The sequence below is a fragment of the Chlorella variabilis genome (genome assembly GCF_000147415.1).
Source record: "Chlorella variabilis unplaced genomic scaffold CHLNCscaffold_26, whole genome shotgun sequence".
Taxonomy (NCBI): Eukaryota; Viridiplantae; Chlorophyta; class Trebouxiophyceae; order Chlorellales; family Chlorellaceae; genus Chlorella; species Chlorella variabilis.
The window spans coordinates 316,319-344,267 of NW_005435062.1; the positions used below are offsets into that span (position 1 = coordinate 316,319).

General features: G+C 49.1%; 3 protein-coding genes across 3 annotated transcripts; all 3 read left to right on the plus strand.

Moving 5' to 3' along the window:
* Window positions 1-3,283: 3,283 nt before the first annotated feature.
* On the plus strand, window positions 3,284-12,701 carry CHLNCDRAFT_139734 (hypothetical protein; the record flags this gene model as incomplete). Its single annotated transcript, XM_005843822.1, has 2 exons — window positions 3,284-3,355; window positions 12,606-12,701. 2 exons carry the CDS (start codon window positions 3,284-3,286, stop codon window positions 12,699-12,701), a joined length of 168 nt encoding a protein of 55 aa, XP_005843884.1.
* Window positions 12,702-13,265: 564 nt separating this feature from the next.
* Window positions 13,266-13,629, plus strand: CHLNCDRAFT_15700 (hypothetical protein; the record flags this gene model as incomplete). Its single annotated transcript, XM_005843823.1, has 2 exons — window positions 13,266-13,323; window positions 13,448-13,629. Coding segments are annotated over 2 exons (240 nt in total), but the record flags the coding sequence as incomplete, so codon positions are not given.
* Window positions 13,630-13,793: 164 nt separating this feature from the next.
* CHLNCDRAFT_37234 (hypothetical protein) lies at window positions 13,794-26,730 on the plus strand (the record flags this gene model as incomplete). The annotated part of the gene is made up of 59 exons (XM_005843824.1): window positions 13,794-13,949; window positions 14,023-14,169; window positions 14,248-14,335; window positions 14,415-14,566; window positions 14,636-14,818; window positions 14,911-14,976; window positions 15,070-15,204; window positions 15,288-15,517; window positions 15,591-15,684; window positions 15,788-15,985; window positions 16,103-16,190; window positions 16,256-16,366; window positions 16,435-16,578; window positions 16,655-16,787; window positions 16,863-17,015; window positions 17,089-17,143; window positions 17,222-17,303; window positions 17,374-17,468; window positions 17,537-17,665; window positions 17,747-17,894; window positions 17,982-18,089; window positions 18,166-18,263; window positions 18,336-18,509; window positions 18,596-18,667; window positions 18,748-18,854; window positions 18,922-19,065; window positions 19,149-19,299; window positions 19,372-19,452; window positions 19,543-19,701; window positions 19,810-19,955; window positions 20,034-20,082; window positions 20,155-20,188; window positions 20,277-20,416; window positions 20,498-20,672; window positions 20,757-20,944; window positions 21,032-21,121; window positions 21,197-21,304; window positions 21,427-21,561; window positions 21,754-21,805; window positions 21,876-21,957; window positions 22,054-22,147; window positions 22,242-22,367; window positions 22,452-22,544; window positions 22,605-22,772; window positions 22,904-22,975; window positions 23,050-23,163; window positions 23,282-23,456; window positions 23,528-23,654; window positions 23,813-23,972; window positions 24,121-24,269; window positions 24,353-24,526; window positions 24,664-24,844; window positions 24,953-25,135; window positions 25,209-25,337; window positions 25,424-25,566; window positions 25,672-25,792; window positions 25,877-26,049; window positions 26,140-26,233; window positions 26,312-26,730. 59 exons carry the CDS (start codon window positions 13,794-13,796, stop codon window positions 26,645-26,647), a joined length of 7,692 nt encoding a protein of 2,563 aa, XP_005843886.1. The 3' UTR covers window positions 26,648-26,730.
* Window positions 26,731-27,949: the final 1,219 nt, after the last annotated feature.

Here is a 27,949-nt window from a genome sequence, read left to right on the forward strand (position 1 = left end):
CCGAGCTGGCCAACAGCTACATCCCCAATGCCAACAACCATCAGCCCCTAGCAGCACAGGGTCTTGACTCATTAGCAGCCCTTGAGTTGCGGCAGAAAATTCAAGAAGCCACAGGGCTAGAACTCATGACTTTGATTGAAGACCCTGAGGGTGCAACTATTGCAGCTATTGCAATGGAGGCAGCAGCAGCAATGCAAGCTGCAGTTCATGAACAAGATGCAGGACATATTGCTGCATCTGTGAATCAACAGCCAGCGGTTGTTCGGCATCAACTGGTACCAGCGGCAACCTCATGGGTCGCGCCTGCTCCATTTAGCGTCAAGATGCGTGTTTTCTGCCTGCCCTACGCCGGAGGGGTGTCAGAGAATGTGTATGGTCGGTGCGTGTCTTCTCGCGGACAGAATCCGAACATTGAATAAAAAATGCTACCTGCGTTCACACGCCGTTTGCTGCATATGCATGCCATTGGCAACAAATTGCCAGACCAATCACATATTGCCACCCACGCTTGAATGTTGTAGTGTCCTCATTCCACACGCTGCCCTGCATGTCTGATCGTTAACATTCTGCTGCTGATATACTGCTGCTTCAGGTGGGCTCAGATGTTGCCAGCATCTGTCCAGGTGTGCCCAGTGGAGCTGCCTGGTCGTGGCCGTCGCGAAGGCGAGCCGGCAGTCAACGATGTGCGTGAGCTTGCACGGCTCTTGGCGCGAAGCCTGCCCCTTACCGATAAACCATATGCCATATTTGGCACCTGCCTGGGGGCCATTGTGGGCTATGAAGTTGTTCGCGAAATAGAGCGCACCAATTGTGCCCCTCTTCCTTTGGTTTTTATGCCAGCAGCAGTTTCACCACCCCACCTCTATGCTCTCGTGGTGATGAAGATCTACCTGACCCGCAAGCTTGGTGAGTACCATGTCACTGTGGGCAGAAGCACAGGTGCCAAAACGATAAACACTGATAGCTGGATATTGAGCGTGTTGAGAGCATTGTTTGGTGCAGGTCGCAATGAGTCACCTCCTCTGGAGGAGGTGATGCGAATATTGCAAGGCTGGAAGGACCTGCCCAAGGAGAAGCTTCTCAAGGCCTTCGAAGCAGGCCACTTTGCGGGTGTGGAGGAGATGAAACGCAACGAACGCCTGTTTGAGCGTGTCGCGCCAATGGGCGTCAATGATATCATGATGGCGGTGCAGTACAGGTGAAGTGTTTGTGCTTGCATTTACGCTGCGTAGTTGACTCAGCGCGGTGATGGGGCCCTCAACTAAGTCATTACTTGGTTGAGATGCAATTCATTATTTGGTTGGAAATGGGAAATTACATGCAGGTACGAGGAGCAAGCTCCATTGACTGTGCCTGTGGTGGCATTTGAAGGTGGCCGGGATTACACGATACCACATGGATACATGGTGCACTGGCGGCAGCACACTTCGCGGTCCTACCGCCACATCGTGCTGCCTGAAGGGAACCATTATTTTGTATCTACACACTTTCAGAAGGTACAGTTGAGCACGTTGACGTAGCATATATACCAGTTGCACTTCTCCTTTTAACATAAAGATTGCCATATTTTTGGGGTTACTGCTGCAGGTCGCACATGAAATTGGCCAGGAGTGCCTCAAACTGCAGGAACAGATGCGCGGTGGCCTGTTGGGCGCAGGCCATTCGTGGGTAGCAGGCCTGATTGGGAGCAGCACCGACATGGACCCCACCAGCAACGTGGCAACTCCGGCAGGTCCTCTACAGCAACAGCAGCAGGCCCTTGGCATTTTGCGCCGACTAACTGACTGGGTCTACAATGCAAAGGAAGACACCCTAGACACGTTGTCAGCGGAGGCAGTCAGGATACATGCTTCAAGAGGGGCTCTGCTGTGTGGATCAGTGGGCCTCCTGGCTGTCGCATTCACTTTCCATTCTTTATGGTCGACATAGCGCGGCATGCCCCCAGACATGGGGTTTGGTGCATTTCATGTATTTCACATGTAAACAAACTGACAAAGTTCATGCAGAAAGCAAAGGAATACTGCATTGAATGTTGTGTGGGGTCCCCCCACTATATACTCTGCCGTGTGGACGCTACTCACACCACCACACACACTGCAGGGCTGAATCCGACTTGTTAACACAGCTACTTAAAGGAAATGGATGTGTATGTCCGGCAATGGGAGTGCAACCTCAAGACACGGAGGACACAATGCACCAGCATACGCAAAGGGAAGGCGGTGGTCACAGGGGTGTGGCAGTGCGAGAGGGGAAGGCAGTGCATGGCAAGCAGGTGAAAATGATTGCACTGCGGCAGTGCACGATGAGGGAGGGAGATAAGATGAGTCTGTGTCACCCTCATGAGTGTTGATGACCCGCAACTGCTTCTGTCCGTTGGCAGGCGGCTGCCTGTACTACACTGTACGCAGCACCCACCTGGTGGCAGTCCTGCGGCCGCCCTCGTAGGCCGCACTCCGTGCGGCTTCGGGGTCGTTCCATTGCTTCTCCTTTTTTGCCCTCCCACCGACCTTGCATCACGGCGGCTGGGCCGCCGGCGTAAGCGTTGGGAGGCTGCTGCTGGTGCCAGCAGCTCTGAGCTGCCGCCCCCAGACTGGCACCGTTGTGCTTTCAATCCTGCCCTTTGCTGTCATGCTTTGCTTGCATGCACTTGCTTGCTTGCTTGTTGCTTGTGTGGGCTTACAGTCTGGTTTCAGCAAGAACAAGCTTGCGCACAGACTTTGTTGTTAGAGCAAGGAGGGATGAAGCAGTAGAACAACAGGCAGGACAGGCCAACTGACAGGTCACCGAGCGTTCAGTGTGTGAGCGGGCAGACAGTACTGCATGTCGTGGAGCAGGTATGGTACGGTAAGAGCAAAGGGGGTGGACATGAGAGTGGGGGTTCAGGGAGGGAATGCTGGCAGCGCAGCGGTGGCGATCTGCCAGCGCTGGTGACAGGCGGCAGCAAAGGCGACGAGGCGGCACGGTTTCTGGCGGAGGAAGCGGTGGATTATGCTTGCAGTATTTTCTTCACGCAGCCTGTAACATTCAATGCAATGGCTTTGTGTCCCGACCACCACCCCCTCCAACTCTGAGCAGCTACCCTGAGCAGCAGCACAGAATTAGGGAATCAGAGACAACTCAGTGATTCAAACGGTACTGGAGGGAGACGAGCAGGCAAAGTGCTCAGCACACGCAGCATAGAGGCATGTGCCCTCCCCCGTTGACTGCTCCAGAACTGCTTTACAAACTTCATCAAGAAACATAAAAACAAAACGTACCTCTCTCCTCAGCTCACAACATCACCATGGCCCGGGCCACTGTGACCGTCCTTACCAACGCCCCGCCCGATGAACTGGTGGAGACCGAGCTGGTCATTGTGGGGGGCGGCATATGCGGCATTTTAGCCGCCAAGCAGTGTTGCGAGCGTCAGTGGCCATACGTAGTGATTTTTGGGGTGATAGGCACTAACAGCATCTAGGGCATTCGGTGCCAGGCTAGCCTCGGCGCCGCCTGCTGCCGGCACAGAGGCATCGGTGGGCTGGTCTGGGACAAAGTGCCGGCTTGAGCCGTCAAGCGCCAATCGCCGCCGGGCACATCACTGCACGCCATTGGCGAGCCGATCAGATGCTGCTGGCCGCCGCCGCTGAGGGGACGGGGGCAAGGGGACCACCGCGCTTGCATCTATGGCAGGGGATGCATGCTGTGGAAATAGCTGCCAGGGGCTGGTGCTGAACTCGTCAGGCTGCCAGCTGCTGCTATGCTGCCGCCGCCACTGCGCCGGCGAGGCGGCGCTGGCGGGGCACCAGTGTTGGCCACAAGGAAGCCACCCGGCTGCTCCTGCTGCATGCTGCATGCCTGCCGACCTCTGCTGACCGCAAGGGGAGACGCTGCATGCACCGGGCCATGGGGGTCGTCAAACCATGTCGATACATGTCGCGCCATGCTGACCGCGGTTGCGCCGCACAGCTAGTGCCGCCGGTTGAGAAAGCCACTCAGAGCGGGTCTGGGAGGCGTTTGCCGCGCGAGGCGGGCCCCGTTGCACTAGCGGGGGAGTAGCCATCACCAGCCAAGGCCAAGAGGGAGGGCCGCCCCAGGCAAAAGGCTAAAGGCAAACTGACACAATGCACCTGCATGCGAGGGAAGGGGTATGCGAGAAGTCCAGGCTCATTTGTCTGGGCGTCTCGCCAGCCATCCCGGGAAAAACTCCCGGAGGCCTCATAGCCAATGCCGTGGCGGTACGCAGCGGCACTACGCGCTGACCGCACAGCCCCATATCTTACATTTCCAGGCTTGCATGCCGCTTTCATCTATGCTTTGATGCGATGGAGGCCTGCTTCGTGCCCGCCATGGACGTTATCAGTGGTCAACCCCTCGCGGCCTTCTTTTTCTCAAGGCTGCGGGCCTCTTTAGGAGCGAGCGTTGCAGCATGGGATAGGTTCATGAAAAGCGAAACCCGGTGGGTGCCTGCAAGGTTCAGCTGCAGCCTTCTAATGGTCGCTGTTGTATGTGTGTGACGTTGGAGTTTGGAGCATTGCTGAAACCTGCTGCTGCACTATCAATAGATGAGGCCCAGGTGTTTGCAGGCCCGCATTTCAAGCCTTCCTCGAGCAGGCCGACAGAACCCGAGTGCTGTTCTTCTGGGAGGGCAAAGACCTCTTTGCGGTGTGTCTATAGCGATAGCAACTGCCTAACTGTGTTGCTGGTACATCAACAAGCTCATTCCATCTGGTGCAGACCAACTTCCTACCAAACAAGCTCAAGCGTAAGACAGTTTACTTCTTAAAACTGGCACAGTCGCCGGTGTTACAAGAAGATGTCGACAAGTTGGTGGGTGGTAAAGCAAGATAAACAAAAGATTTAACTAACACAGTACCAGTCAGGTACCAGAAGCCCTTAAATGCACATGACATGCAGGTGATTTGCGGCGAGCTCAGCGATGCATTACTTGATCAGCTGTCATCGCTCTCTTCAGAAGTCTTTCTGCCACTCATATTTGCAAGCAATACCCCGCTTCCTAGTTTGCCTGAGGTGGTGTTGAAGGACGTAGCAGATGGCATGCACAAATTTTCAGCATCAGGTAACGTGCGCATCTCAGGAAGTTGGGAAATGGAGAAATGCAGCCCGCAACAATGTTATAGTGGGAAGTGAACTTTGTTGCATTGACCTCCAAGGTAGTGGCCGCTTCTTTTCTGGTGCAGTGCATGTCACTGCAGGACAGCTGAAGAACCAAACTATACTTCCGCTCCCGCCTGTCAGCGAAGTGGATTTGGAAGGGACACCTATGGGCAGGGATACATTGCACGTGCTGGAGGCAGCACTGATCGCTTGGACTCGCCTGATTAAGTCAGTGCTGTGCCTGGACCCCGAGGCTCCGGTCATCGATCTGAATGGTTTTATTGCTCCGTTGCCCGAAGTGGAGTACTGGTCAAATCGTGCCACACACCTCAACGGCATTTGGGAACAGCTTGCACAGCCCAGAATTCGGATGATTATGCAGGCACTGGAGGGAGCAGCCAGCACCTACCTGCCCGCGTTCATGCGCCTTTGTAAAGAGGTGTTTGCGGCTCGCAAGGAGGCAACTGAAAACAGCAAATACCTCCTTCCACTCCGCATGCCACTGGACAAACTGCGCACCATGGATGACTTCCCAGAGCTCGTTAACTTGTTCAAACCAATTCTGCATACAATGTTGCTCATTTGGCAGCATTCCAAACATTATAGCAGTGCTGGGCACCTTGTGACGCTGGTGCGTCAGGTCTGCAATGTTCTCATGTCACAGGCTCGCAAATTCTGTCCAGGTAAAGATTGTATGGCACTAGTGGGAAGACACTACTTTCTCTTGTACCTTTTTAATTGCTTATCTCCTAGCGTCCTTTGCAGGCTTAGAGCTGATGCAGATGGAGCCACATGATGCAGCAGAAAAACTCCGGGTCATTCTGAGAGTGCTCGGGACATTCAAGAGCTACTACCTCGAGTACAAAGCAAAGAGCGCTTTGCATGTCCCACACAACCCCTGGCGAGTGCAGAATGGAGCCCTGTTTGGGCGCCTGGATGCCTTTTTAGCGCGATGCCAAGACGTTTTTGAGCTATGCAATACTGTACAGGAGGTATTCATATTGCCTATTGCTCATATGTCTGCAAACGCATGTGACACATTTTTACAACTTATCTTGTCCTTTCTATGTGGACTGTAGTTCAATCGTCTCGAACGGGTGGACATCGGTGGGACGCAGGGCGGATTACTGACCAACCATGTGCGCATCATTCAGTCTGAGTTTAAGCAGGCAGCTGAATGCTTTCACAAGGTGGGTCTGTTTGTGGTAAGGTTCTCATTCTCTCGGCTACTGCTGAAGTGTGTCACCACTTTGCAGTTAAAGTATGACGTACTGGATGTGGATGAACAGCAGTTCATCACTGAATATGGCCTTTTCAAGAAAGTTGTCCAGGATATGGAGCACAGGCTTGCGTCAATCATCATTCAGGCAGGACGCTGCCTGGTCATTTCTTGTCCACATGTCTCAATCCATACACTGCAGTCCATTTGTGGCTGTTATACTTTGCAGGCTTTCAATGATTGCACAACGTTTGGTGCCACATTTAAACTCTTGGAAAGCTTTGACGGTTTAGTCCAACGTGAAGCTATCAAGGCAGACCTGGAGTGCAAGCACTCTGAGCTCGTGTACTCGTTTGTCTTTGAGATGCACGAGGCATGTGATGATTGCAACTTGAAGCATTTATATGTTGTTCCAGGGAACAGTAAAATAGCTGCATGCTCATTGTGTGCAGGTTGCCAACACGTTCAATGAGCAAAAGCACAATCCCATTGTGCAAAAAAACGCTGCGCCTCACTCTGGCGCGCTGGCTTGGGTACACAGCCTGCGTGAGCGCATCACAGGCAAGTCATTTTCACTGAACAATAACCTTACGTAACCAAGATGAGTTAACTTTTTAATTTTATTTTGCAGTCCCAATGGAGCAGCTGAGGGCACTATCTTGTGCTCTGCTGGATTCGAACGCCGGGCTTGAGTTGTGCCACTCGTTTGAGGAGTTGACAGGAGAAATGGATGCCTTTGAGGCGGCGCTTATGCAAGACTGGTGTGCTCTGGCAACCGTGGTGTCGGAGAAGAAACTATGTGAACCGGTTCTCAGGTGAAACTCTGCTGGTTACTAGTAATATATTGACTATCTCCACCAATGTCGCTTCTGCGCATCGTTTTTGAACCAATTTTGCATTGCCATGTGTTAAGCATCCATTAAATTTGCCTCGCAGAGTTGACATCAGTAGCAACCGTTTTCTATGCATTAATTTCGACCCAGAGCTTGACAGACTTTTACAGGAAGTGCATGATTTTTTGCTGATGCGATCCCTACCAGTTGCAATACCTGAGGCATCGCTATTGCTGTACGAGCGATCCGACATGTTCCGCAAGCAGATTAGCTCTTTGGAACTCATTGCTAAAATGTATAACAGTATTTCAGCAACCATTTTGCCAGTGGAGAGTGATTTGCTGCAGCAGCAGCTGAGCATTGTAGATGCGTGTGTTAAAAAAGGCGTCGAGGTGTGGCCATATGCACTTCAACTGCTTGTGGCTGCACTTGAAGTTCATTGTGCATGGTGCACATTTAATCTGCTGCACCAAGTTGGAGACGCTGAACGCTAGACCCATGCAGGTACTCACATGGAATAGTAACGATCTGGATGACTACGTGGCCGAGGCAATCCAGCTGGTCAAAGAGCTCGATGCGTTGCTCATGTACATCAAAGATGCTGTTGGGCAGACGCAGGGCATTCTACAGCAATGGCATCATGCTGTCATATTTGAGCGCAAGGAGGGCAAAACTTTCACATTTGACGAGCTCAATAATACTATACAAGAATTCATAATAGCACGACACGCAGCTATGGCAGGTGCACGGCATTGTTGCGTTCTAGATGCACAATGTATGTATGTTCATGTACCCGGAAAACAAACGTTGGCATGCAGATGGTGCCAAAGAGATTGCCAAGCACCTTGCTGCACTAAGCCGCTCATTGAAGATCACAAAAAGCTCAGCTTCCTGGCGCAGGTAGGCACATCGTTCATGCTCCTTTGGTGAACATAAATCCAGCATATGACTTTCAAGCAACTCATTTCTTCCCTTGTTCGCATTTGTCTTCATTTCCCAATATTGTTTTACTCGCAGTTTTTTGGTTTACATCAGCGATATTGTAGCGGAAGGTCTGGCCAAGTCCATTGTCGCTTCTTTAACCCAGTTGCATAGCCAGGTCAGTAATGACGTGCGCCAGTTGGTTAGCCATAGAGAGTGGATTCCAAAGAAACTTTCCTTGCTACAGATTGACATGGACGACAATCGTGGGAGCCATGTCATTCCCTTGTTGGAAATTCAATTGGACCTGGCTGATTCCAAAATTGTATGGATCCCCGAGCTTCATGCAAGCTGTTCAGCTCACAGTGTTTGCAACCTGATGCACAGTTGGATGAAAGGTTGTCATGGGATTGGCTTGCTTATCAGGCGTTTGGACTGCGGGGAAGGTGAGTATCATCAGTGCAGCTGGTAATCTATTTATCCCGGATATATATCCTGCTTCTGCACTTTGTCCTTGTAGGCACTTATGCCAAAGAAATTGAGGAAGATGTCAGGATCAGGGATTCGATGAGCAATGTCCAATCAGCTCTACTTGAGGCAGAGCAACAGTGTGCAGCCTTTCAGCAGCAGTTCTCCAAATATGCGTATCTCTGGCAGACAGACATGCAGCAGGCGCTGGGCAATTTTCTCACCTTACAAGGGAGACAGCAGGAGGGGCCCTCGCTGGCTTCATTTGCAGCAGAAATTGCAACGTACAAGGCCATCCAAGAAGAGGTGCAGGCTCTGCCCTCTGGTGCCGCTATTGGGTGGATTAAAGTTGATGCCAGGCCGCTTAAGCAGGCAATGCTGATGTGGACCTCCAAATGGATCTATCTATTTGTGCACCATCTGCTTACGAAGGTGTGCTGGCAATGATGCACCATCCCATGGAGATTTAGCAGGGGTTTAGGGACTGATGCTGTGTAAAAGTTGGGAGCACTCGCTTCGATACTTAGGCTGCTCAACTGCTAATGTCACTTCATACTACCAGGGTACTGTTTGGGTTAATGCTGTGTGATGACCTTGTATGCTTTTTGATGCAGGTTGAGAGTTCTGTACGCGACCTGTATGCATTCATGTCTAATGCTAATGATGCTCTTGATGTCAACCTTGAGGATGAAACCAAGCTGACATCACAAGGTGGCTCTGGCACAAGTGCACCACCATCCATCAGGGCCACCCCTCGATTGTTGCCATCAGATCCATCTAACGCTGAGGCGAGTGTATGGCAGCCAAGAAGCAGTAATTACTTAAAATCATTTACAAACTCGTAAACCCACATCTTGATCTTGCAGTCCGCAAATGGTGTTAGTTTGCTAACAGATAGGGAAATAGAACACCTTCAGAAAAAGCGGCGCAGCAGGCTTTACACCATCATGACATGTATTCGGGAGGTTCAGAAGCGCAACGATTGCATTGGCAAGTTGTAGACGTTGTTGTTTTTGTCTGTCAAACTTGCACCTGGCACTCTTACACTTAGCTGACGATGTTATCTCCAATCTGCAGAGGCAATGTTTACACCGCTTGATGAAGTAGTGGCGCTGCTGGTTCGGTCTGGGTATTCCTTAGATCAGGAATTGGTCAAGTTACTCGAGGATGGACCGCGCCAGTGGCGATTACTCTACAAAAAAATGTTTAGGTGACTTCCACCTGCCCGCTTCAGACCGTAAATAGTCTTTGATTTAGCATTGTTTGTTTCCATTTGCAGCCATCGTGAGGAGTTCTTGCCTTTTCAAGCAGCAGAGGCTATTGCAGTTCGCCACAAAAGCGATAAATTTGGGGAGAAGCTGGATAGCTACCGGTCTTTGTTTTTGCAAAAAGCTCCATTCACTAGTGTTGGCAACGACTTGACCCTGGAAATTGTGCGTAAAGCTTTTGTTGAAGCTTTATCACAGTGTTCACCATGTTAATCCCCCCTCTTGTGCTATTTCTGTACAGGCAAAGAGTGCTTACAATGTTCTGGACAGTTTTCATCATGGTGGGAGCCTGTCACTTACTGCCCTCTTGGACGAGGCTGAGCAACTGCGTAAGCAGCAGGACCTCTTTGAGCTGTATGTGGTGGACTATGTTTTGCTACAACGCTGCGTTGTAAGTGTGTTGTATATGTGTGCGTTTCATGAATGTGTGTGGAGTTGTACGTGTGTGTTTACACGCATGTGCATGTGGTGGGGATGGGCTCAGTCTTTTAAACTTGGTTAAATTGACAATGGTATGTACTACAGGAGGAGCTTACATATCTGAAAGCTATGTGGGATGCAGCTGCAGCTGTGCTGCACACCTTCCTAGCATGGAGCAGCATGCTGTGGGATAATATCAATGTAGATGGCTTGATGGATGAGTGTAAAAAACTTATCAAGCAGATCAAAGGGCTCCCCAAAGCGGTGAAACTTCCAGTGTTGTTATTGTGCATGCAAGACCTCTTGGCAATGCAGCTGTTATATATAAATTGCACTGCCACCGCAGGTACGAGGCTATGACATTTATCGGTTGTTGGAGGAGAAAGTCAATGCCATGTTACTGGCACTTCCCCTAGTGCAAGATTTGCATCACCCTGCAATGCGTGACCGCCATTGGTCGCTTTTGATGCGGGCAAGCTTAACCGCATTTCTACATTGCCATATTGCTTTGGTAGTTGACGGTGCAGACTTTCGGTGATTGTGCAGGCCACTGGAAAGCGTTTTATCATGGGCAACAGCTTCAGGCTTGGAGATATGCTCAGACTTGGCCTACATAATTGTGTTGATGCTTGTACTGAAATTGTGGACCGCGCACAAAAAGAGCTCCTTGTAGAGAAGGTCAGGGGATTGGCTTTCTGTTTTACCTTGCAATACGCTGGTACTTATACCAGCAAATTGTGAGATATTGCAGGCAATGCTCAGAATTGAAGAAACGTGGCGCAGCATGAACCTATCCTTTACGACATACCAGGATACGGATGTCGGTCAAATAAACACCGACGATGCACTTGTTGACGTACTGGAGAGTGATCATCTGTTATTGCAGAACCTTAGCAACGGGAAATATGTGCAGGTGGGCAATCTTGCAAAGCTAACCTGATGAACCATATGCACCAAGCAATCTACTTACCCACACGACTGCACTTTGCAAACTTTGCTTCCATCCAACTGTTATGAAGGGCAATCCCAAATTCCTGGAGGCAGTAGCTATATGGCAGAAGAAGTTGGGCACTGTGGATTTGGTGTTGAATGTCTGGAAGGATGTGCAACGTAGGTGGCAATCCTTGGAGGCTATTTTTGTGGGCTCGGCAGATATTCGAGTTCAGCTCCCAGAGGAATCGAAACGCTTTGATGCTGTCAATGCGGATTATGTGGTGAGTGTAACCTTGGCACGTTCTTTACTTGGTCAACGCGCAGGCTACCTCAAGTCTACAGTTGAACCAATTGCATTTCTTCCATGTCTTCTTTTCAGGACCTTATGAAGTCGGCTCCAGAGATCATCAATGTAGTTGAAGCATGTGGGGTGTGTTTACAAAGCGAGAGCATTGTATCAATCAGTGTACTGCAGATGCAGCATACAGCAGATCCATGCTTGCCATTGTTTCCTTTTCGATTGACCAGTTTTGTACGTGATGCTCAATTATGTTTTTATTCTTTCTAGCATACCATTTGAACTGCTGCGCAGGCTGAAGGCCGCCAGGAGCGCTTGGAGGCCATGCTACTGCAGCTGGAACTGTGCGAGAAGGCACTTCAGGTTGATGCAAGGGAGGGAACTTACGCATGAGGACCACACAGAGTTTCACATGCCCCACCTCTTTCAATTGCTGCAGGATTACCTGGAGACCAAGCGCATTTTTTTCCCACGATTTTATTTTATTTCAAGTTCGGATGTTCTAGGTCAGTTTTGCACAAATGTCACTTTTCCATGTAAACCGCTCCATTCAGTTCATTGTGCCGTTAGTATTTGCAGATATTCTTTCCAAGGGCTCAAATCCGAAGGCTATCATCAGGCAATCCCAACTATGTCTAGAAGACCCTCAATTGTTGTGAATGTGATACTTTAGCAACCCTGTGGTAACCTGCTTGCAGGCATCTGCCTAAGTGCTTTGACAATATTCATGATTTGGAATTTGAAACGGATGCGGAGGGCATCCCTTCAAAGTTAGCCATTGGCATGTATTCAGGGGAACGCGAATTTGTGCCATTCATAACCGCATGCCATTGTGATGGGCCAGTTGAGGTGAGACAGGGAGCGATTGTTGGTGGCAGCCGTCAAGCTGTACTCACACACTACCTTCTGCATTGTGTAGGTTTGGCTGCAAAATGTGGTGGATTCCATGAAAAATGCAGTCAAAGCCGAGTTCAAATCCATCATTCCGTCATATGATGAAAAGCCTCGGATTAAGTGGATTTTTGATTACAGCACACAAAACACAATTGTGGTATCTCGGCTTTACTTTACGCAGGAGGTAACTGCTGCGTTGTGATTGCTTTACAGATAAACACTACAAGCGCCCTGAGACCCCCGCATCTCATTGGCAGGTGGATGAGGCTTTTGAGGAGCTTGAGGACGGCAATGAAGATGCGCTGAAGGAGGTGCTGGAACGACAGAAGACACAGCTCAGGCAAGGCTTTTAATGGCTCTTGCATTTTTGATCCCTTCTAGAGAAATTGGAGGCACCATCAAAGTGGAGTTTGGGGGGGCAGCTGCTGAAAAGGCTGTTCCAGTAGTGTTTGCTGGGGTGAAAATTTTTAAAGCGCAGCTTAGAGAAAAGGACGTGTCACACACGTCAGCAAAATGGGAGGGATCCCTTTGCCAAATGGTTTAATGCTCTTGTGCAGGGAGCTCATTGATCTTATCAATGGACCGCTGGGCAAAAACGACCGGAAGAAGCTCATCACGCTATGCACCGTGGACGTGCATGCGAGGGATGTGGTGCAGAGGCTGATCGATGAGCGGGTGGAAAGCTGTCAGGGATTTCAGTGGCAGAGCCAGCTACGCTACCATCAAAACGAAAAGACAAAGGAATGCCAGGTCTGTTGATATAAATAATGGAACATTGTGATTGTGTAATCCCTGTTTGCACCTTTTCACATGATTGAAGACAGACCATCAAAATCATTGCAATGTAGGTCAATATTTGCGATGCCGAAGTTAAGTATTTAAATGAGTACATTGGCAATGTGGGCTGCCTTTGCATCACTCCCCTCACGGATCGTTGCTACATCACTCTTACCCAAGCCCAGCGACTCGTGCTAGGTATGGCCTAGTTGTGCTTAAGGTGGCAGTGCTGCACATATTGATACTATATTGTGGGTGCTGATACCACGTTGTTCAGATTTATTCGTCAATACGAGCAATTAGCCGTTGCCTTGCACTGCAGGTGGTGCACCCGCTGGCCCTGCTGGTACAGGCAAGACAGAGACCACCAAAGACCTTGCGCGTGCCTTAGGTGTGCAATGTTATGTTTTCAATTGCTCTGATCAGATGGACTTCCGAGCCATGGGTCAGATATTCAAGGGGTTGGCGCAAACAGGATCTTGGGCTTGTCTTGATGAGTTCAATCGGTGAGTTGACATGGATTCAATTTGCAATCCAAGAAGTTGAAAGCCGAACATCTTTGGTGCTATTTGCAGCATCCCAGTGCCAGTGTTGTCAGTGAGTTCTACACAGTACAAGGTGCGCGCAATATGGCAGACACAGGGATTTGCTGTCTAGCTTATTGTCCAATGGTAAAGTTGCAGAGTGTTTTGGATGCATTGCGTGCACGAAAGGAGCGTTTTTTGTTTGAGGACGTGGATGTTTCATTGAAGCCCAGCGTGATGATGTTTATTACAATGAACCCTGGCTATCCAGGACGTGCAGAGCTGCCAGAATCTGTGAAGGTGCATCTGTGAAGGTGCATCTGTGAAGGTTGCTCTGTAAATGCACGAATTCACACTCATGTACTGTTTGCAGGCACTGTTCCGTCCTGTGTCCATGGCTGTACCTGATCTGGCGCTAATATCCGAAATCATGCTCATGGCAGAAGGCTTTCAGCAATCGAAACTCCTATCTCGAAAATTTATTATTCTGTATAAGTTGTGCGAGGATCTGCTTTCCAAGGTGGCGAATTGCATCACTCTTGCTTGAGGTGGGCCGTCCGACTGATTGTGTCTCCTAGTGACTTCGTGTGCCATGCAGTCCCGGCACTATGACTGGAAACTGCGGGCTATCAAGACTACCCTTTATGTGGCAGGGAGCATGAAACGGTCTGCTCCAGAGCTGTCTGGTGCGGCAGGAGCATTTTCGAGGATGTGAATCATTGTTTTGGCGGTTGTTCCACCAAGAAACTCTTGCTCTATGTGCAGAGGATAGAGTGTTGGTACGCGAACTACGTGACTTCAATGTAGGCAAACTAACTGCAGATGACACGTCCATCTTTCTGGGTTTGCTGGGTGACTTGTTCCCCAAGACGATAGAGAATGTGCCACGCGCTGTGGATTCATGTTTTGAAGCCAAAGTAGGTGGATAACATTCATTGTCTGTTGTTGGCGCAGCGTTTTTATCTACTTTACATCTGTCACCGTAGGTACAAGAGGCGGCTATCGAGATGGGTTATCAACCTGATGCAACCTTTCGCCTGAAGGTGTCGCAGTTGCGGGAAATATTTGACGTCCGCTGGTCCGTGTTTCTATTAGGCCCTGCCGGCTGCGGCAAATCTGCCATTTGGCGGACCCTGATGAAGGCACAGAACATCCTTGGCGAACGCACAGTAAGTCAACTTGTCCTTTTAGAACTTCACATCCGATGAATCTTTGGGCCAGCATAATCAATGCGGATGTATTTTCCAACCAAAAAGTACAGGTCTTCCGTGCTATTAATCCCAAGGCAGTCACTCGCAATGAGCTGTATGGCTACCTGCACCCCCAGGTAGTTACGAGTGCAGTGATTGACAGCAGCTGTGGGAGTAATTACCCTAACAATGTCTGTTTTCAATTATGTTTGATTTCCTTCGCAATGTAGACGCGTGAATGGAAGGAGGGTCTTATGTCATCAACCTTCCGTGATATGGCCCAAAATAAGACCAACAGGCATCAATGGATTGTATTGGATGGTGATATCGATGCTGAGTGGATCGAGTCTGCCAACACAGTCATGGTGAATCCCTTTGCCTCAACATTGTGGGTGTTTCAATGAGTTGTCCACTGCTAATCATCCAGAGGCCGCTAACAATCCTGCAGGATGACAACAAGATGCTGACACTGGCATCAAATGAACGAATACCACTCACCAGCTCCATGCGGTTGTTGCTGGAGATTAATCATATGAATCATTGCTCACCAGCCACAGTGTCCCGTGGAGGTGTCATTTTTGTAAATGCTGATGACATTGGTTGGAAGCCTGCGGTGGAGAGTTGGGTGGAGATGCTGGAGTGCACGGACCACAAACCAATGTTGAATATGCTGTTTAGGTAAGTCATGCTCTGCATCGAACCTTTAAAACATAGATCTTGCCAAGCGCTTTCAACCCACCACTGTTCGCAGCAAATATGTTGATGGTACATTAGAGCACTGCCGCCGAAATTACAAAACTGTGGTCCCACTTCCCGCTATTAACCAGGTTCAAACACTGTGTAAGGTGGGTCGGCCGTTTCCTGACAGATTGGTTCCTTCTGGTGCCGTCGCGAAGCTTTCTCATGGCCATTATGAGACGCATCCCCTCCCCTGCATGCACTCTACAGATATTGGAGGGTATCTTGCCTAAGGAGGTGCAGAGAGGAGGGCCACCTCCTGACAAGAAGCTCCTAGAGCACCACTTTGTCTTTGCATGCATTTGGGCATTTGGTGGCTGCCTCCTGGTGGATAAGATCACTGACTATCGCCTGCAGTTCAGTCGGTGGTGGCAGGGAGAGCATAAGACAGTGTTGTTCCCAGCAGAGGTGAGTGGTGCTGCAATGTTCCTTCGAGCGGACTTTCTTCCAGCTTCCAGCAAGGCGTCGGCTACCTGGTGCACTTTGGGTATCATCTGTGATAGGGCACCTGTTGGCTGTTTGCAGGGCACTGTATTTGACTATTTTGTGGATGACCAGAATGTGTGCATGACTCACTGGAGGCAACGGGTTACACAGTTTACATACGTGCCAGGTTTGAGAATGCCACGTGGCATGCTGTCGTAGCCTACTCTTGCCATGCTGATTGCCCTGTTATAGATGCAGATAGCATGTCGTTTTGTGTACCCACTGTGGAGACCACGCGCCTAAACTATCTGTTGGAGCTATTGCTGCCCAATATGCATCATGTAATGTTTGTGGGGAACAGTGGTAAGTGCCGGAAGTTTGACTCCTAAACTAAATCCTATTCATTTTAGTCACTCTTCGGTCTTTTGTAGGCACGGGAAAAACTACCATAATGCAGAACAAATTACGGAGCCTGGATGGCGACAGCCGGATGTTACATACCATCAATCTGAACAGCCAGCACACAGGACCAAGCCTACAGGCCGTTCTTGAATCTCCTTTAGAAAAGAAAGCAGGTGGGGCTGAGGTGGCGTCTCTTCTGCTCTGTCATGGTTTTTTATTCTGTTTCTGTTACCAATTTGCATGCCACAGGAATGCGTTTTGGCCCCCCGGGAACGAAGAAACTAACATACTTCGTCGATGACATCAACATGCCTTTCGTCGATAAGTATGATACACAGAGTGCCATTGAACTTCTGCGACAAAGCATCGACTATCATGGCTGGTGCGCTATTGAAACGTTTTCGTTTTATTGCAAGGTTCTCCAAGCATGATTTGCACAGTTGTTTCTTTCATTCAGGTTTGACAAGCAAAAAATTATGCAAAAGGAGGTTTGCAACACCCACTATGTCGCATGCATGAACCCCACTGCTGGGTCATTCACCATAACACCACGCATGCAGCGGCACTTTGTTACTCTTGCAGTCCAGATGCCCAGCCCAGAAATTGTCAAGTGAGCAATGCTGGAACAGTGGAACTTTATATGTTGTCACATCACAGCCACAATGCTCCCTGGTTTCCTGCAGGTATATGTACTCCCAGATTGTGGAGGGACATTTGAGCAACGGCTTCGAAGAGGAGGTTGGTTTTGTTTCGATATGTTCCTTTGGCAGCACACTTATACTAAAAGGCTGGACATGGTCACCTGTTGTACTGCAGGTTGTTCGCTTGGGACCAAGGCTAGTTGACGCAATGATTGAGTTACATGGACTCGCGATGAATGGCTTTCTGCCATCTGCAGGTTGTCGGCAAATGCATATGCCTGTATTTGAATTAGTTTCTCATTTCATCTTTTAATACTTGCCTTGCAGTAAAGTTTCACTATCAGTTCAATCTGCGCGATCTCTCTAGTATTACCCAGGGCCTATGCCGCATGACGAAGGAAACAATCAAGGAGCCCCTGCAGGTTTGCCGGTTATATGTGCAAGCCCTTTATCAGTTCCATAGGATAATCGGGCATTACATATGCTGCAGGCTGTACGCCTATGGTTGCATGAGTGCAAGCGTGTTTTGAGCGACCGATTGGTCAGTGAGCAAGATATAGCAAGGTTCTCTGAGTTTTGCGGGACCGTTGTACGCAAGTACTTCGGCCATATGAAGCTGGTGAGGCTCGTAGGTTGGGCCTTTTACGATGATAAATCAACTTAGTGCGCCCATAAACAACCTCCATTCCACTAATTGCAGCTGGATATTGAGGCAAAGCCGCTCCTTTTCAACAATTTTATGGCACGAAATGCAATTGATGCACCAGTATACACATGCGCTGAATCTGATGACGTATTAAAAAGGATTTTGCAGGAGAAGTTGGCCGAATACAACGAGAATAATGCAGGTGTGACTACTGACATGTCATCCATAGTGCTTGCTGCTTGCATTACTATCACTCAGACTCCTCAATCGCTTTGAACAAGCACTGCAGTCATGGATCTGGTGCTCTTCAAACAAGCAGCTGAGCATGTGTCTAGAATCGCACGTATTCTATCCGTTCCTCGTGGACATGCTATGTTGGTCGGCGTTGGTGGTTCAGGTGTGTGAGATGTTTATATCACCAATGGCGCCCAATTGCGGTACGTGTTGCCTGAGCAAGTTCGGTTCAGTTGCAGGCAAGCAATCATTAGCACGACTTGCAGCGTTCCTATGCGGTTATGAATTGTTTCAAATTGCTGTTACCTCAACATATGGCCTAAGCGAGTTTAAAATGGTATGCTTTCGAAACAGCGCATCCCCTCTTTCTGCTTTTGCAAGCAACGTGTTGATTGGTTTCCTGTTGTAGGACTTGGTGAGTGTATATCACAAGGCTGGCGTGAAGGGGACACCCATAGTATTGTTGATGAGTGATAACCAGATTGTTAAGGAAGACTTCCTCATCTACATTAATGACTTGCTCGCAAATGGTGATATTCCCGACTTATGCTCTCAAGAAGAAAAGGATAATTTTTCTAGCTTGGTAGGGGTGGGAGATTGGTTAATGTTTGGCCTTTGCCTATCACTGATATCATTTACCGGTAATCTGCATATGCACATTCTGTTCAGGTGCGAAATGAAGCTAAAGCTGCCGGTCTGATGGACACTCCGGAAATATGCTGGCAGTTTTTCATTGAGCGGGTGCGTCCTAAATCTTGCCTTTTCGTTTCATATGTGCTGCACAGTAGCAATCACGATTGCATTATTGTAAAACATTGCAGGTTCGCAAAAATCTCCATATTGTGCTGTGTTTTTCACCTGTCGGAGACCAATTTAGAATTCGAGCAAGGCAGTTCCCTGGTCTTGTTAACAGTATGCAATATGATTGGTGAGTACACGTTCACACTTTCACATACGCCAGATGCCAATGCCATGAAATATGGTATTTATTGCAGGTTTCATTCCTGGCCTGAAGAAGCGCTTATTAGTGTCGCCGGCCGTTTCCTGAGCGACGTGCCAGATCTCCAGGAGGGACTGCGGGAGTCCATCTCCAAGCACATGGCTTTTGTGCACCAGTCTGTTAGCACTGCCAGCCACAAGTAAGCATATGCGCAATCAACATTGCTGCATTCCCCCATGTGAAGTTGTTTCATTATCCACCACTTGCTATGCTGGTACACAGATATTACGAGCTGTATCGCCGCTATAATTATACAACCCCTAAATCATTTCTTGAGCTTATAGCGCTGTACAAGCAGCTCCTGGCTATCAAGCGTGAACAGCTCAAGCAGGGCAAGGACCGCCTTGAGAGGGGAGTAGACAAAATCACGTCGGTAAGAGCGCTTGCACAATCATTTTGTGCCACTTTTAAGTCGTACTTAAAGTGCCATTTGCAAAGATTGCAGGCAACACGTGCTGTTGAAGATTTGCAGAAGAACCTTGAGGAGGAGCAGGTTGTGGTTGATCAGAAACGGGCCAAAACCCAGGTGCGCTGATCCAGTGTGTTTCACACGCCCGGGCTTGGTGGTATGCATCCCATTTCACAACTTTTCAATTCCTGCTCAGGACATTTGCAGGAGTTGGTGGAGTCAATCGGACAGGAGAAGGCCAAGGTGGACGAGGAAGTTGATAAAGGAAGGGAGGACGAGGCAGCAGCTGCCAAGTTACAATCAGAAGTCATTGCCTTCCAGGAGGAATGCGCCCAGGACCTGGCATGTGCAGAGCCCATCATTCAGGTTAGCTGGCATTTGTGGATCGCCATTGACATTAAAGCTGTAAGCAACACCCCAGGTGACGTGTTGAGCACTGGTGTGAATGCCTGACAAATTGAAAATAAAGTGCAGGAGGCAGAGGCTGCACTGAATTCATTAGACAAGGCCTCGCTTGGAGAGCTCAAGTCGTTCGGAGCCCCTGCTGCTGAAATTGTCCAAGTACTGGCGGCCTGCATGATTTTGTGTTCAAGCGGCGGCAATATTCCTAAAGATCTCAGGTGGGCAGTATGCGGGCTGGGCCATTGTCCTGGTTTCCATCAATATTGTTCGTGTACTGAGTGGGTGTTGACGTGCAGCTGGAATGCTGGAAAAAAGTTCATGGGCAATACAGATGCTTTTCTGCGGGTGAGTTGTTTGAATACTTGCGACATGTTGTATCTATTTGTTGTGCTGGTTTAACGGTTCTTGCTTTTGCAGTCGCTGCTCACTTTCGATAAAGACGGCATACCAGGTAAAGCGTGCAATTACCAGTCTATCATCCCAATATAAAGTAACCATTGACAATCATGCAAGTTCCCTGGTGCCACATATCTTTGTAGTTGCATGCGTGGATCGCGTCGAAAAGGACTTCATTTCCAACCCAAATTTCCGCCCTGACTACATTCGTACAAAGTCATCTGCTGCAGCAGGCTTGAGTGCGTGGGTTATTAATATGTGCAAATACTTCCGCATTTATCAGGTGATTTTAGGCTGTAATCTGCCATGTATTTCCAATGCCTGCTAATTCCTGGAGGAATAACCGAATTCTACCGAATTGCAGGTCGTTGCTCCCAAGCGCTGTGCCCTGGCAGAAGCGAACAAACGACTGGAAGCTGCCAACAAGAAGCTGAGTGGCATTCGATCTAAAGTGAAGGATTTACAGGAGCGTGTCGCAGTGCTAGAACAGGGTTTAATTAAAGCCACGGAGGATAAGAACACCGCAATAGCGCAGGCACGTGGTACAGCCTAGCGCCAACTGTGCATTGCGTCGAAAAACAGGCAAATCATCAACAGAATTGCATGTGCAACTTTGCAGGCAGAACGCACTGCTAGCAAGGCTGCACTAGCACAACGCCTGATCACAGGATTGGCTGGGGAGTTCGCTCGTTGGAGTGAAAGCATCGTGGAAATGGCAACCACTGAGGGCAACCTGATAGGAGATGTATTGTTGAGCTCTTCCTTTGTTACATACGCCGGCGCTTTTAACACACAAATTCGACGGGAGCTGGTAGAGGCAAGTCCTTTATTTTGCATGATCAGAATGGAATTGGGTGGCAGAGTCTTTTTTATATTTTGGGGGCCCCGGATGCTGCAGACACATTGGCTGCCAGACATTAACCAACGCCTCATCCCTACATCTGCAAGTGTCAGCCCACTCGACATGCTGACAGACGAATCTACCAAGGTAGAATGAACTGATAACCAGCTATAACCATATGTGAAATGTTGAATAACTCTTGATTTCAAGTGTTGTGTGCAGGCGCAGTGGGCCAATGAAGGTTTGCCCACAGATGTTCTGTCTATTGAAAATGGTGCCATCATTACTTCCACAGCACGTTGGCCGTTATTGATTGACCCACAGCTGCAGGTTGGTTCCCGCTGCTCTCCTTGTTCAGCTCATGGCTGCCTATGAGCAGCGATCCAATCACAACCGAAACCTTTTATGAACCCACTCTTAACCCTCAAAACCTGCTGCTGCTTCTTAAACAGGGAGTTAATTGGGTTCTGAGAAGGGGGGAGAGAAATGGCTTGCGCACACCCCCCCACAGCGACGCAAAGTGTATTGATACGGTTAGTGTTAGCTTGAGATCCCACACAAAAACACAAAGATGCAACCACTCCCCCGTATATCCTGCAGGTTGTTTTCTTCACATTGAGAATGCTGCCCCATTGCTGCGAGAGAACTGGTGAGGTTATACAAGTACAAATATTTGCGGAGTTCAAGCACCAGGTTCTGCGCCTCTCCTCATGCTGGTTGTGATTGGGTGCCCAGATGCATAATCTTAACCCCAGCGCTTTGCATATTGCAGTGGAGAGGAAATTGACCCGGTGTTAGATGCAGTGATACAGAAAAAGGTACCTGATCCTTGTTGGCGACACTGCAACCATTTGTGTTCAGCCATTGATTGATTGTATGAACGCTTGCAGGTGGAAGCGAGGTCGAAGCCAGATCATCAAGCTGGGTGACGTAGAGGTGGAGTATAACCCTCGCTTCCAACTGTATCTGCAAACCAAACTCAGGTGCAGAAGAAAGTCTTTGGGAGGTCTCAGGAACTCTCAGTCATTTACTTCCCTCCCATGTCAACTCCTGCAATTACCCCCATTTATGATGTGCAGTAATCCGCACTTCAAACCAGAAGTTGCGGCGCAGACAACCCTTGTTAATTTTTGTGTTACCGAGGCAGGCCTTGAGGATCAGCTTTTGGCTTTGGTGAGTGCGTTTGGACTGGACATTGTAAATGTGATCTGCGTATATATGTCATTTGACATCTCAACCTCTGAAAACTGTCGTTTTTGTTTGACAGGTTGTTGATCACGAGCGGTCAGACTTGCAAAAGGATGCCATGCGGCTGGTGCATCAGTTGGCAGAATATACTATTGCTCTGAAACAACTGGAGGACTCTCTGTTGGCAAGGCTAGCAGCTTCTCAGGTTCGCATGCTTGCTTACAAAACGTGCACCTGTAAACCCGCCTCATTATGCTACGTCAAGAGCATTGGACCTTGTTTCTCACAGGGCGATATTTTAGAAGACATGCCCTTGATTGAAAACCTGGAGGAGACCAAGCGCACGGCTGTTCAGATCGCAGAACAAGTCAAGCAAGCAAAGGTGCGCGGCGTCCTGGGCGGGAATGCCTCAATTATACTTGAGACAAGATGTTTGATGCAGGAGACTGAGGTTAGCATTAGCAAAGCGAGGGAGGTGTATCGACCTGTGGCTCTCCGCGGCGCACTAATCTATTTCGTGGTGGATTCTCTGAGTGCTCTTGACCGAGTGTACCACTACTCAATGGCAAACTTTATCCATATCATGATTAAGGGAATGGTGAGGGGGCCTGTTTGTTTTGGCAGGTTGCAACACGGAAATAAATCTAGTGGCTACGTGTTCACCCATGTTTGTTTCAGAACTTAACACCTGGTGGCATTGACGACTCAGCAGTGGCAGACGACAAACGGCTAGGATTGGAGCCGGATGTTGCAGAGCGCGTCAAGCTGCTTATGTCAGTCATCTCACATCAGCTGTTCAATTACATCGCACAGGTTGGTTGTGTTTTCTTTTAGGAATAAACACGAGTTTGAGCTCACAAGCAGGATTTGGCTTTCCATGCTGGCAGGGTTTGTTTGAGCGCCACAAGTTACTGGTGGCTACTCAACTATGCATGCGGATCCTGAAAAAAAAAGGCGAGCTATGCCAAGAGAAGTTTGAATACTTCCTGCATGCCCCTCAGGTGTGCTGTCTAGAGGAAGGTGCTTTAAATGCATTGCAACATGTTGCCGTAACATTGCACTTAACTTTGCTGCATTGGACATATTGACTAAGTCAATTATTTATGTTTATATCTATAGGTTGTAGGCCAGCCCAATCCTGTGTCTGAGTTGCTACCGCAAACCTGCTGGCAGTCTGTGTTGGCGCTCAAGGAACTCGCAGACTATCATGCACTTCCCGAAGATCTCTTCGCTAGCTACATGCGCTGGAAGGAATGGGTGGAGATGGAGCGACCTGAGGATGAGCCCTTACCTGGTTCGTTCATTGTTACTGAAAAAAGGGTAACAATCATTTAGTCTCAAATTAAATCTCATGCTGAAACGCAGGCGACTGGAAGCGAATGCCTCAATTCGATCAACTTCTGTTGTTCCAAGCCCTGCGCCCTGATCGTGTCACTGCTGCAATGGCTAAGTTTGTCGCGAACACTTTGGGTATGCAATGTTGTCGTTGTTTGTCATGTTGGGTCTCCAATCCTACTCAGAGCCCGCGTTGGATGTGCAGGGAGGGAGTACGTGACCAGCCAGCCTTTCAACTTGGAGCGCTCTTTCCAGGCACAGCTTTAAGGCCATTTGCATGTTTTGCTTGGCTATTTTATCTTCATTTTCACTTAGCTGGTGGCTGTGCTTGCAGGATGCTAGCCCTGGCACGCCCATGTTGGTGCTTCTCTCCCCAGGCGTTGATGTAGCAGGCGCCGTTGAGGCACTTGGTTGTAAGCTAGGGTATACACAGGAGAATGGGAAATACTTCAGCGTTTCGCTAGGGCAAGGCCAGGTATGCGAGACATGGCCATCTAAGGGCACATACATATGCATGCTTTATATTGTGTTTTGCAGTGAAGATGACACAGCAGTAGAGCATTCAGTCATTGCATCATGACTTTGCTGTTTAAGTCATACATTTATCGACTTTCTCCATGCAGGAGCCCATTGCTATGAGTCACTTGACACATGCACATAAAAATGGCGGTTGGGTGCTGCTTCAGAACATCCATCTCACTATTGAATGGACTAGCGGGCCGCTTGAAAAATATATTGACAAGCTGGCTGAAGGCGCCCATCCAGACTTCAGGTGCTAGCTCACATGAATTCTTCATAATCTCGAAAATGTCTCTAAATTGCACTTGTGTGTTCACCCATGTCGCTCCTATGCAGGCTATTTCTATCAGCAGAAGCACCTCCGTCGCTGGAGCGCCCCCTACCTATTTCTATCCTGCAGGCATGCATTAAGCTGACCAACGAGCCGCCCGAAGGCTTGAAGGCTAACCTGCTGCGTGCGTATGGCAACTTCAGTGAGGACACTCTGGAAGGATGTGCAAAACAAACCGAGTACAGGCATGTCTATTCCTAAGCATTGTTTATAAGAGTGGATGAAAATGCACTAATTCAACCATGAAGAAGTAATAAATTACACTTAGTAAACAATGTGGCGTAATATCTGTGGCTTTTCGGCGTCATTATTGCAGGTCAATCGTGTATGCTCTGTCCTTTTTTCATGCTGCGCTGCTGGAGCGCAAGAAGTTTGGCGTCGGCAACCTCCCAGGAGCCCGCAGCGGCATCGGCTGGAATATGAACTATCCCTGGTCTACAAATGACCTCCTTTGCTCTGCCCAGCTCTCTGCTAGCTACCTAGAACAATGCAGCAAGGTAGGTTAGAACAGGCGAGCATGGCACATCGCGCCCCACTAGACCACAGCCTGCAATCTATCCGACACGGCTGATTGCTCCTTCTCTGATCCACTCAAATCACCATAGGTGCCTTGGGATGACCTTCGCTACATGTGTGGGGAGATCATGTACGGTGGACACATCGTCGAGGACTGGGACCGCCGCCTTGCCAGTGCATACCTGCACAACTATTTCAATGACGCACTGCTGGATGGTATGGAGATTTTCCCCGGCTTCTCAGTGCCGCCAGCCACCATGACGCACATTCAAGTAGGTATTACATTGCGCTTGCCGCAGTACTAAATACTTGGGCTTCAACATGTCTGCCATGGGCTGGCTACAGGTGCTTGAGTATATTGAGGACCGCATGCCCGTGGAGTCCGCAGTGGCATTTGGATTACACCCAAATGCAGAAATCGGTTTTAAGTTGCGAGAGGCAGTCACTTTCTGTAGCAATCTACGAAGCCTCCAGGTAAGGAGGGAGAGTTTGTGAAAGATGCACATCTTCTATTGTGCAATTGTTGCAAATAGCGAAATGGGTGCCCTTTCTGGCCGCAGCCTCGCGATACAGTGGGTGAGGCAGGTCTAACAGCTGAAGAGCAAGCGCGTCGAGTTGTGGACGGCCTTGCTGAGCGCATTCCTGATAACTTTGATCTTGATGACATTCGTAGTCGGGTTGATGAGTACACGCCATACATCATGTGAGTTTGATAGGGAGCATTATGATTCTACTGGTCGCTTATGCAGCTCTGATCTGTGGAATTGTTTATGAATAACGCCCTTGGTTGCCTGCGCTTCTGGGTCAGGGTGGCTATCCAGGAAGCAGAACGCTGGAATATACTGCTGACCGAGATCCGACGAAGCCTGATGGAATTGGACTTAGGCTTGAAAGGAGATCTGACCATGACAGAATCAATGGCAAGCTTTGTTGACACAATGTGCTGATCATATATTTGGTGTGGAAGCAAACATACTGGAAACTCGTCATCCTGTTTGCCTGCCTGTCTGCAGGAACGTCTAATGCTTGCACTTGTTGCTGACCACGTGCCTGAAAGTTGGGCATTAGTTGGCTACCCCAGCTTGCGGGCACTGGCGTCCTGGATGCAGAACTTGCTCCAGCGTGTATCTCAGATCCAGGATTGGTGTTCCAACCTCACAGTTCCTAAAAGTGTATGGTTGAGCGGGTAGGTGGGGAGAGATATGCTGCATCATATGCGTGGGCTGATTGAGTGCGACCACGCAGTTGCTGCAAACTATCTGACTCAATTCTGCAGACTGTTTAACCCCCAGTCGTTTCTCACTGCGGTAAAGCAAACAACTGCCAGGCGGAATGAATGGCCTCTAGACCGGACCGTTATTGTCACAGAGGTTAGAATTATACTATGAATTAGCTCATTCAGATCTTGTTTAGTTTGCATTGATGCAAGCACGTTTTGTGAGTTGTAGGTGACAAAGAAATATTCGTTGGACCAGGTGGATGCGCCATCCCGTGAGGGTGCCTTTGTGCATGGTCTTGTTCTTGAGGGTGCCTCTTGGGATGACAAACTGGGAATGTTGGAAGAGAGTAAGCCCAAGCAGCTCCTGACACAAATGCCCATCATGCTCATCAAGGCAGTGCCAGCTGAGAAGGAGCCGAAGGATGGTGTGTACCAGTGCCCTGTGTATTTTACCGAGCGCCGGTTCAGAGAAGAGGTGTTCACGGCTCAACTGAGGACCAAGCGACCTTGGACCTCTTGGACTGAAGCAGGAGTGTGTCTGTTTTTAGACTCGGTTAACACTTAATGCTTGTTGGATAACTGACCCTTATTGAAGCTTGAGAGTTTATAATCCTCTCTCAGCAATGCATTGTAACCATGACAGCTTCCCATGCTGTGTGATCTCTCACCCTTGCCGTTGGGGATGCACTCGTGACCAGGGCACAGGTGTTGCACTCATCTCATTGTATCACATCTAGCTGCTGGTGGTTTGCTGATGACGGTGGAGAAGCAGGCTTCCTTTGTTCTTTTGCCATAGTCGGTTGGTTTTGCCATAAGGCTGCTTTTTGCATACCATGTCAGAATTCCTCGGTGCAACTGCTGTGTTTGGCATTGCTCCCTCTCCGGCAATCCCCGCAGACCCATCTCGCATGGACCCTTCTGGCATGGGCCCACCTGGCAGGCAAGGAACAAAATCATGCGGTTTCCAAGGCCCAGTCGTGTAGGGAGCAAAGAAGCAAACTGACCAACATAAGAGAGGGATTTGCAATTGACAAGTTTTATAGAGTTCAGCGGTCGCCACATGTTTGGGATGGCCTATCAGCCTCCACCAACAATGGCTCAAATATACCCATACAGATCCTTTGAGTATCAAGTCAATGAAATGGAAAGTAAGAGTTCAAATTGCAAACTGCTCGGGCAGGGGAAGCTTACCTGCCTTGGTATCTCCGCAATCGTCTACTTGCAAACTTAAATCACACAATGTGCCCAGCCTCAAACAATGTTACATCTGGCTGATAGAGCGGAAAAAGCTGGTGCATCCACAGAGCGTACCCACGGGGCTGGCGGGTGGTGTCTTGGAGAGTCCAGATGATTGAAGGACAAATTCACCACTTCCTTTGCAAGACTACCTCATTCTCACAAATACTACTGAACCAGGTATGCGTTGGGTTGGCAAGAGACATTTGGCCAGCAGGCCACTTGCCCTGACACAGTGTATGATCAGGGGTGGGGAGGACGGCCAATTGCTGCGGCTGCTCTCCACACTGCCAGGTCTTGTTGTTTCCAAGACAAAATAAAACCAGGGCTATGATGTATGGACGGAAGGTTTAGTGATGTCCACAGAAGAGTGGCGGAGACGGAAATCCGCTGCGTGTACGGCAGGGACTGACCATTTCTTGAGCACAGACTATGACACTGTGGCCAATCGAATCAATCTCGACTCCAACCCCGTCCGTCAATGTGTACGACTCGGGGATATAAAGCTTGAGCTAGCCACATACCACCTCAATGAGTTGGGGTTTCCTGCCGACCTGCCATATGCCAGTGCAATTCCAAACCCGCTTGCACGTCAGGTGCCGGAGGCCTGTTGATCTGTCGCCTGTGTCTG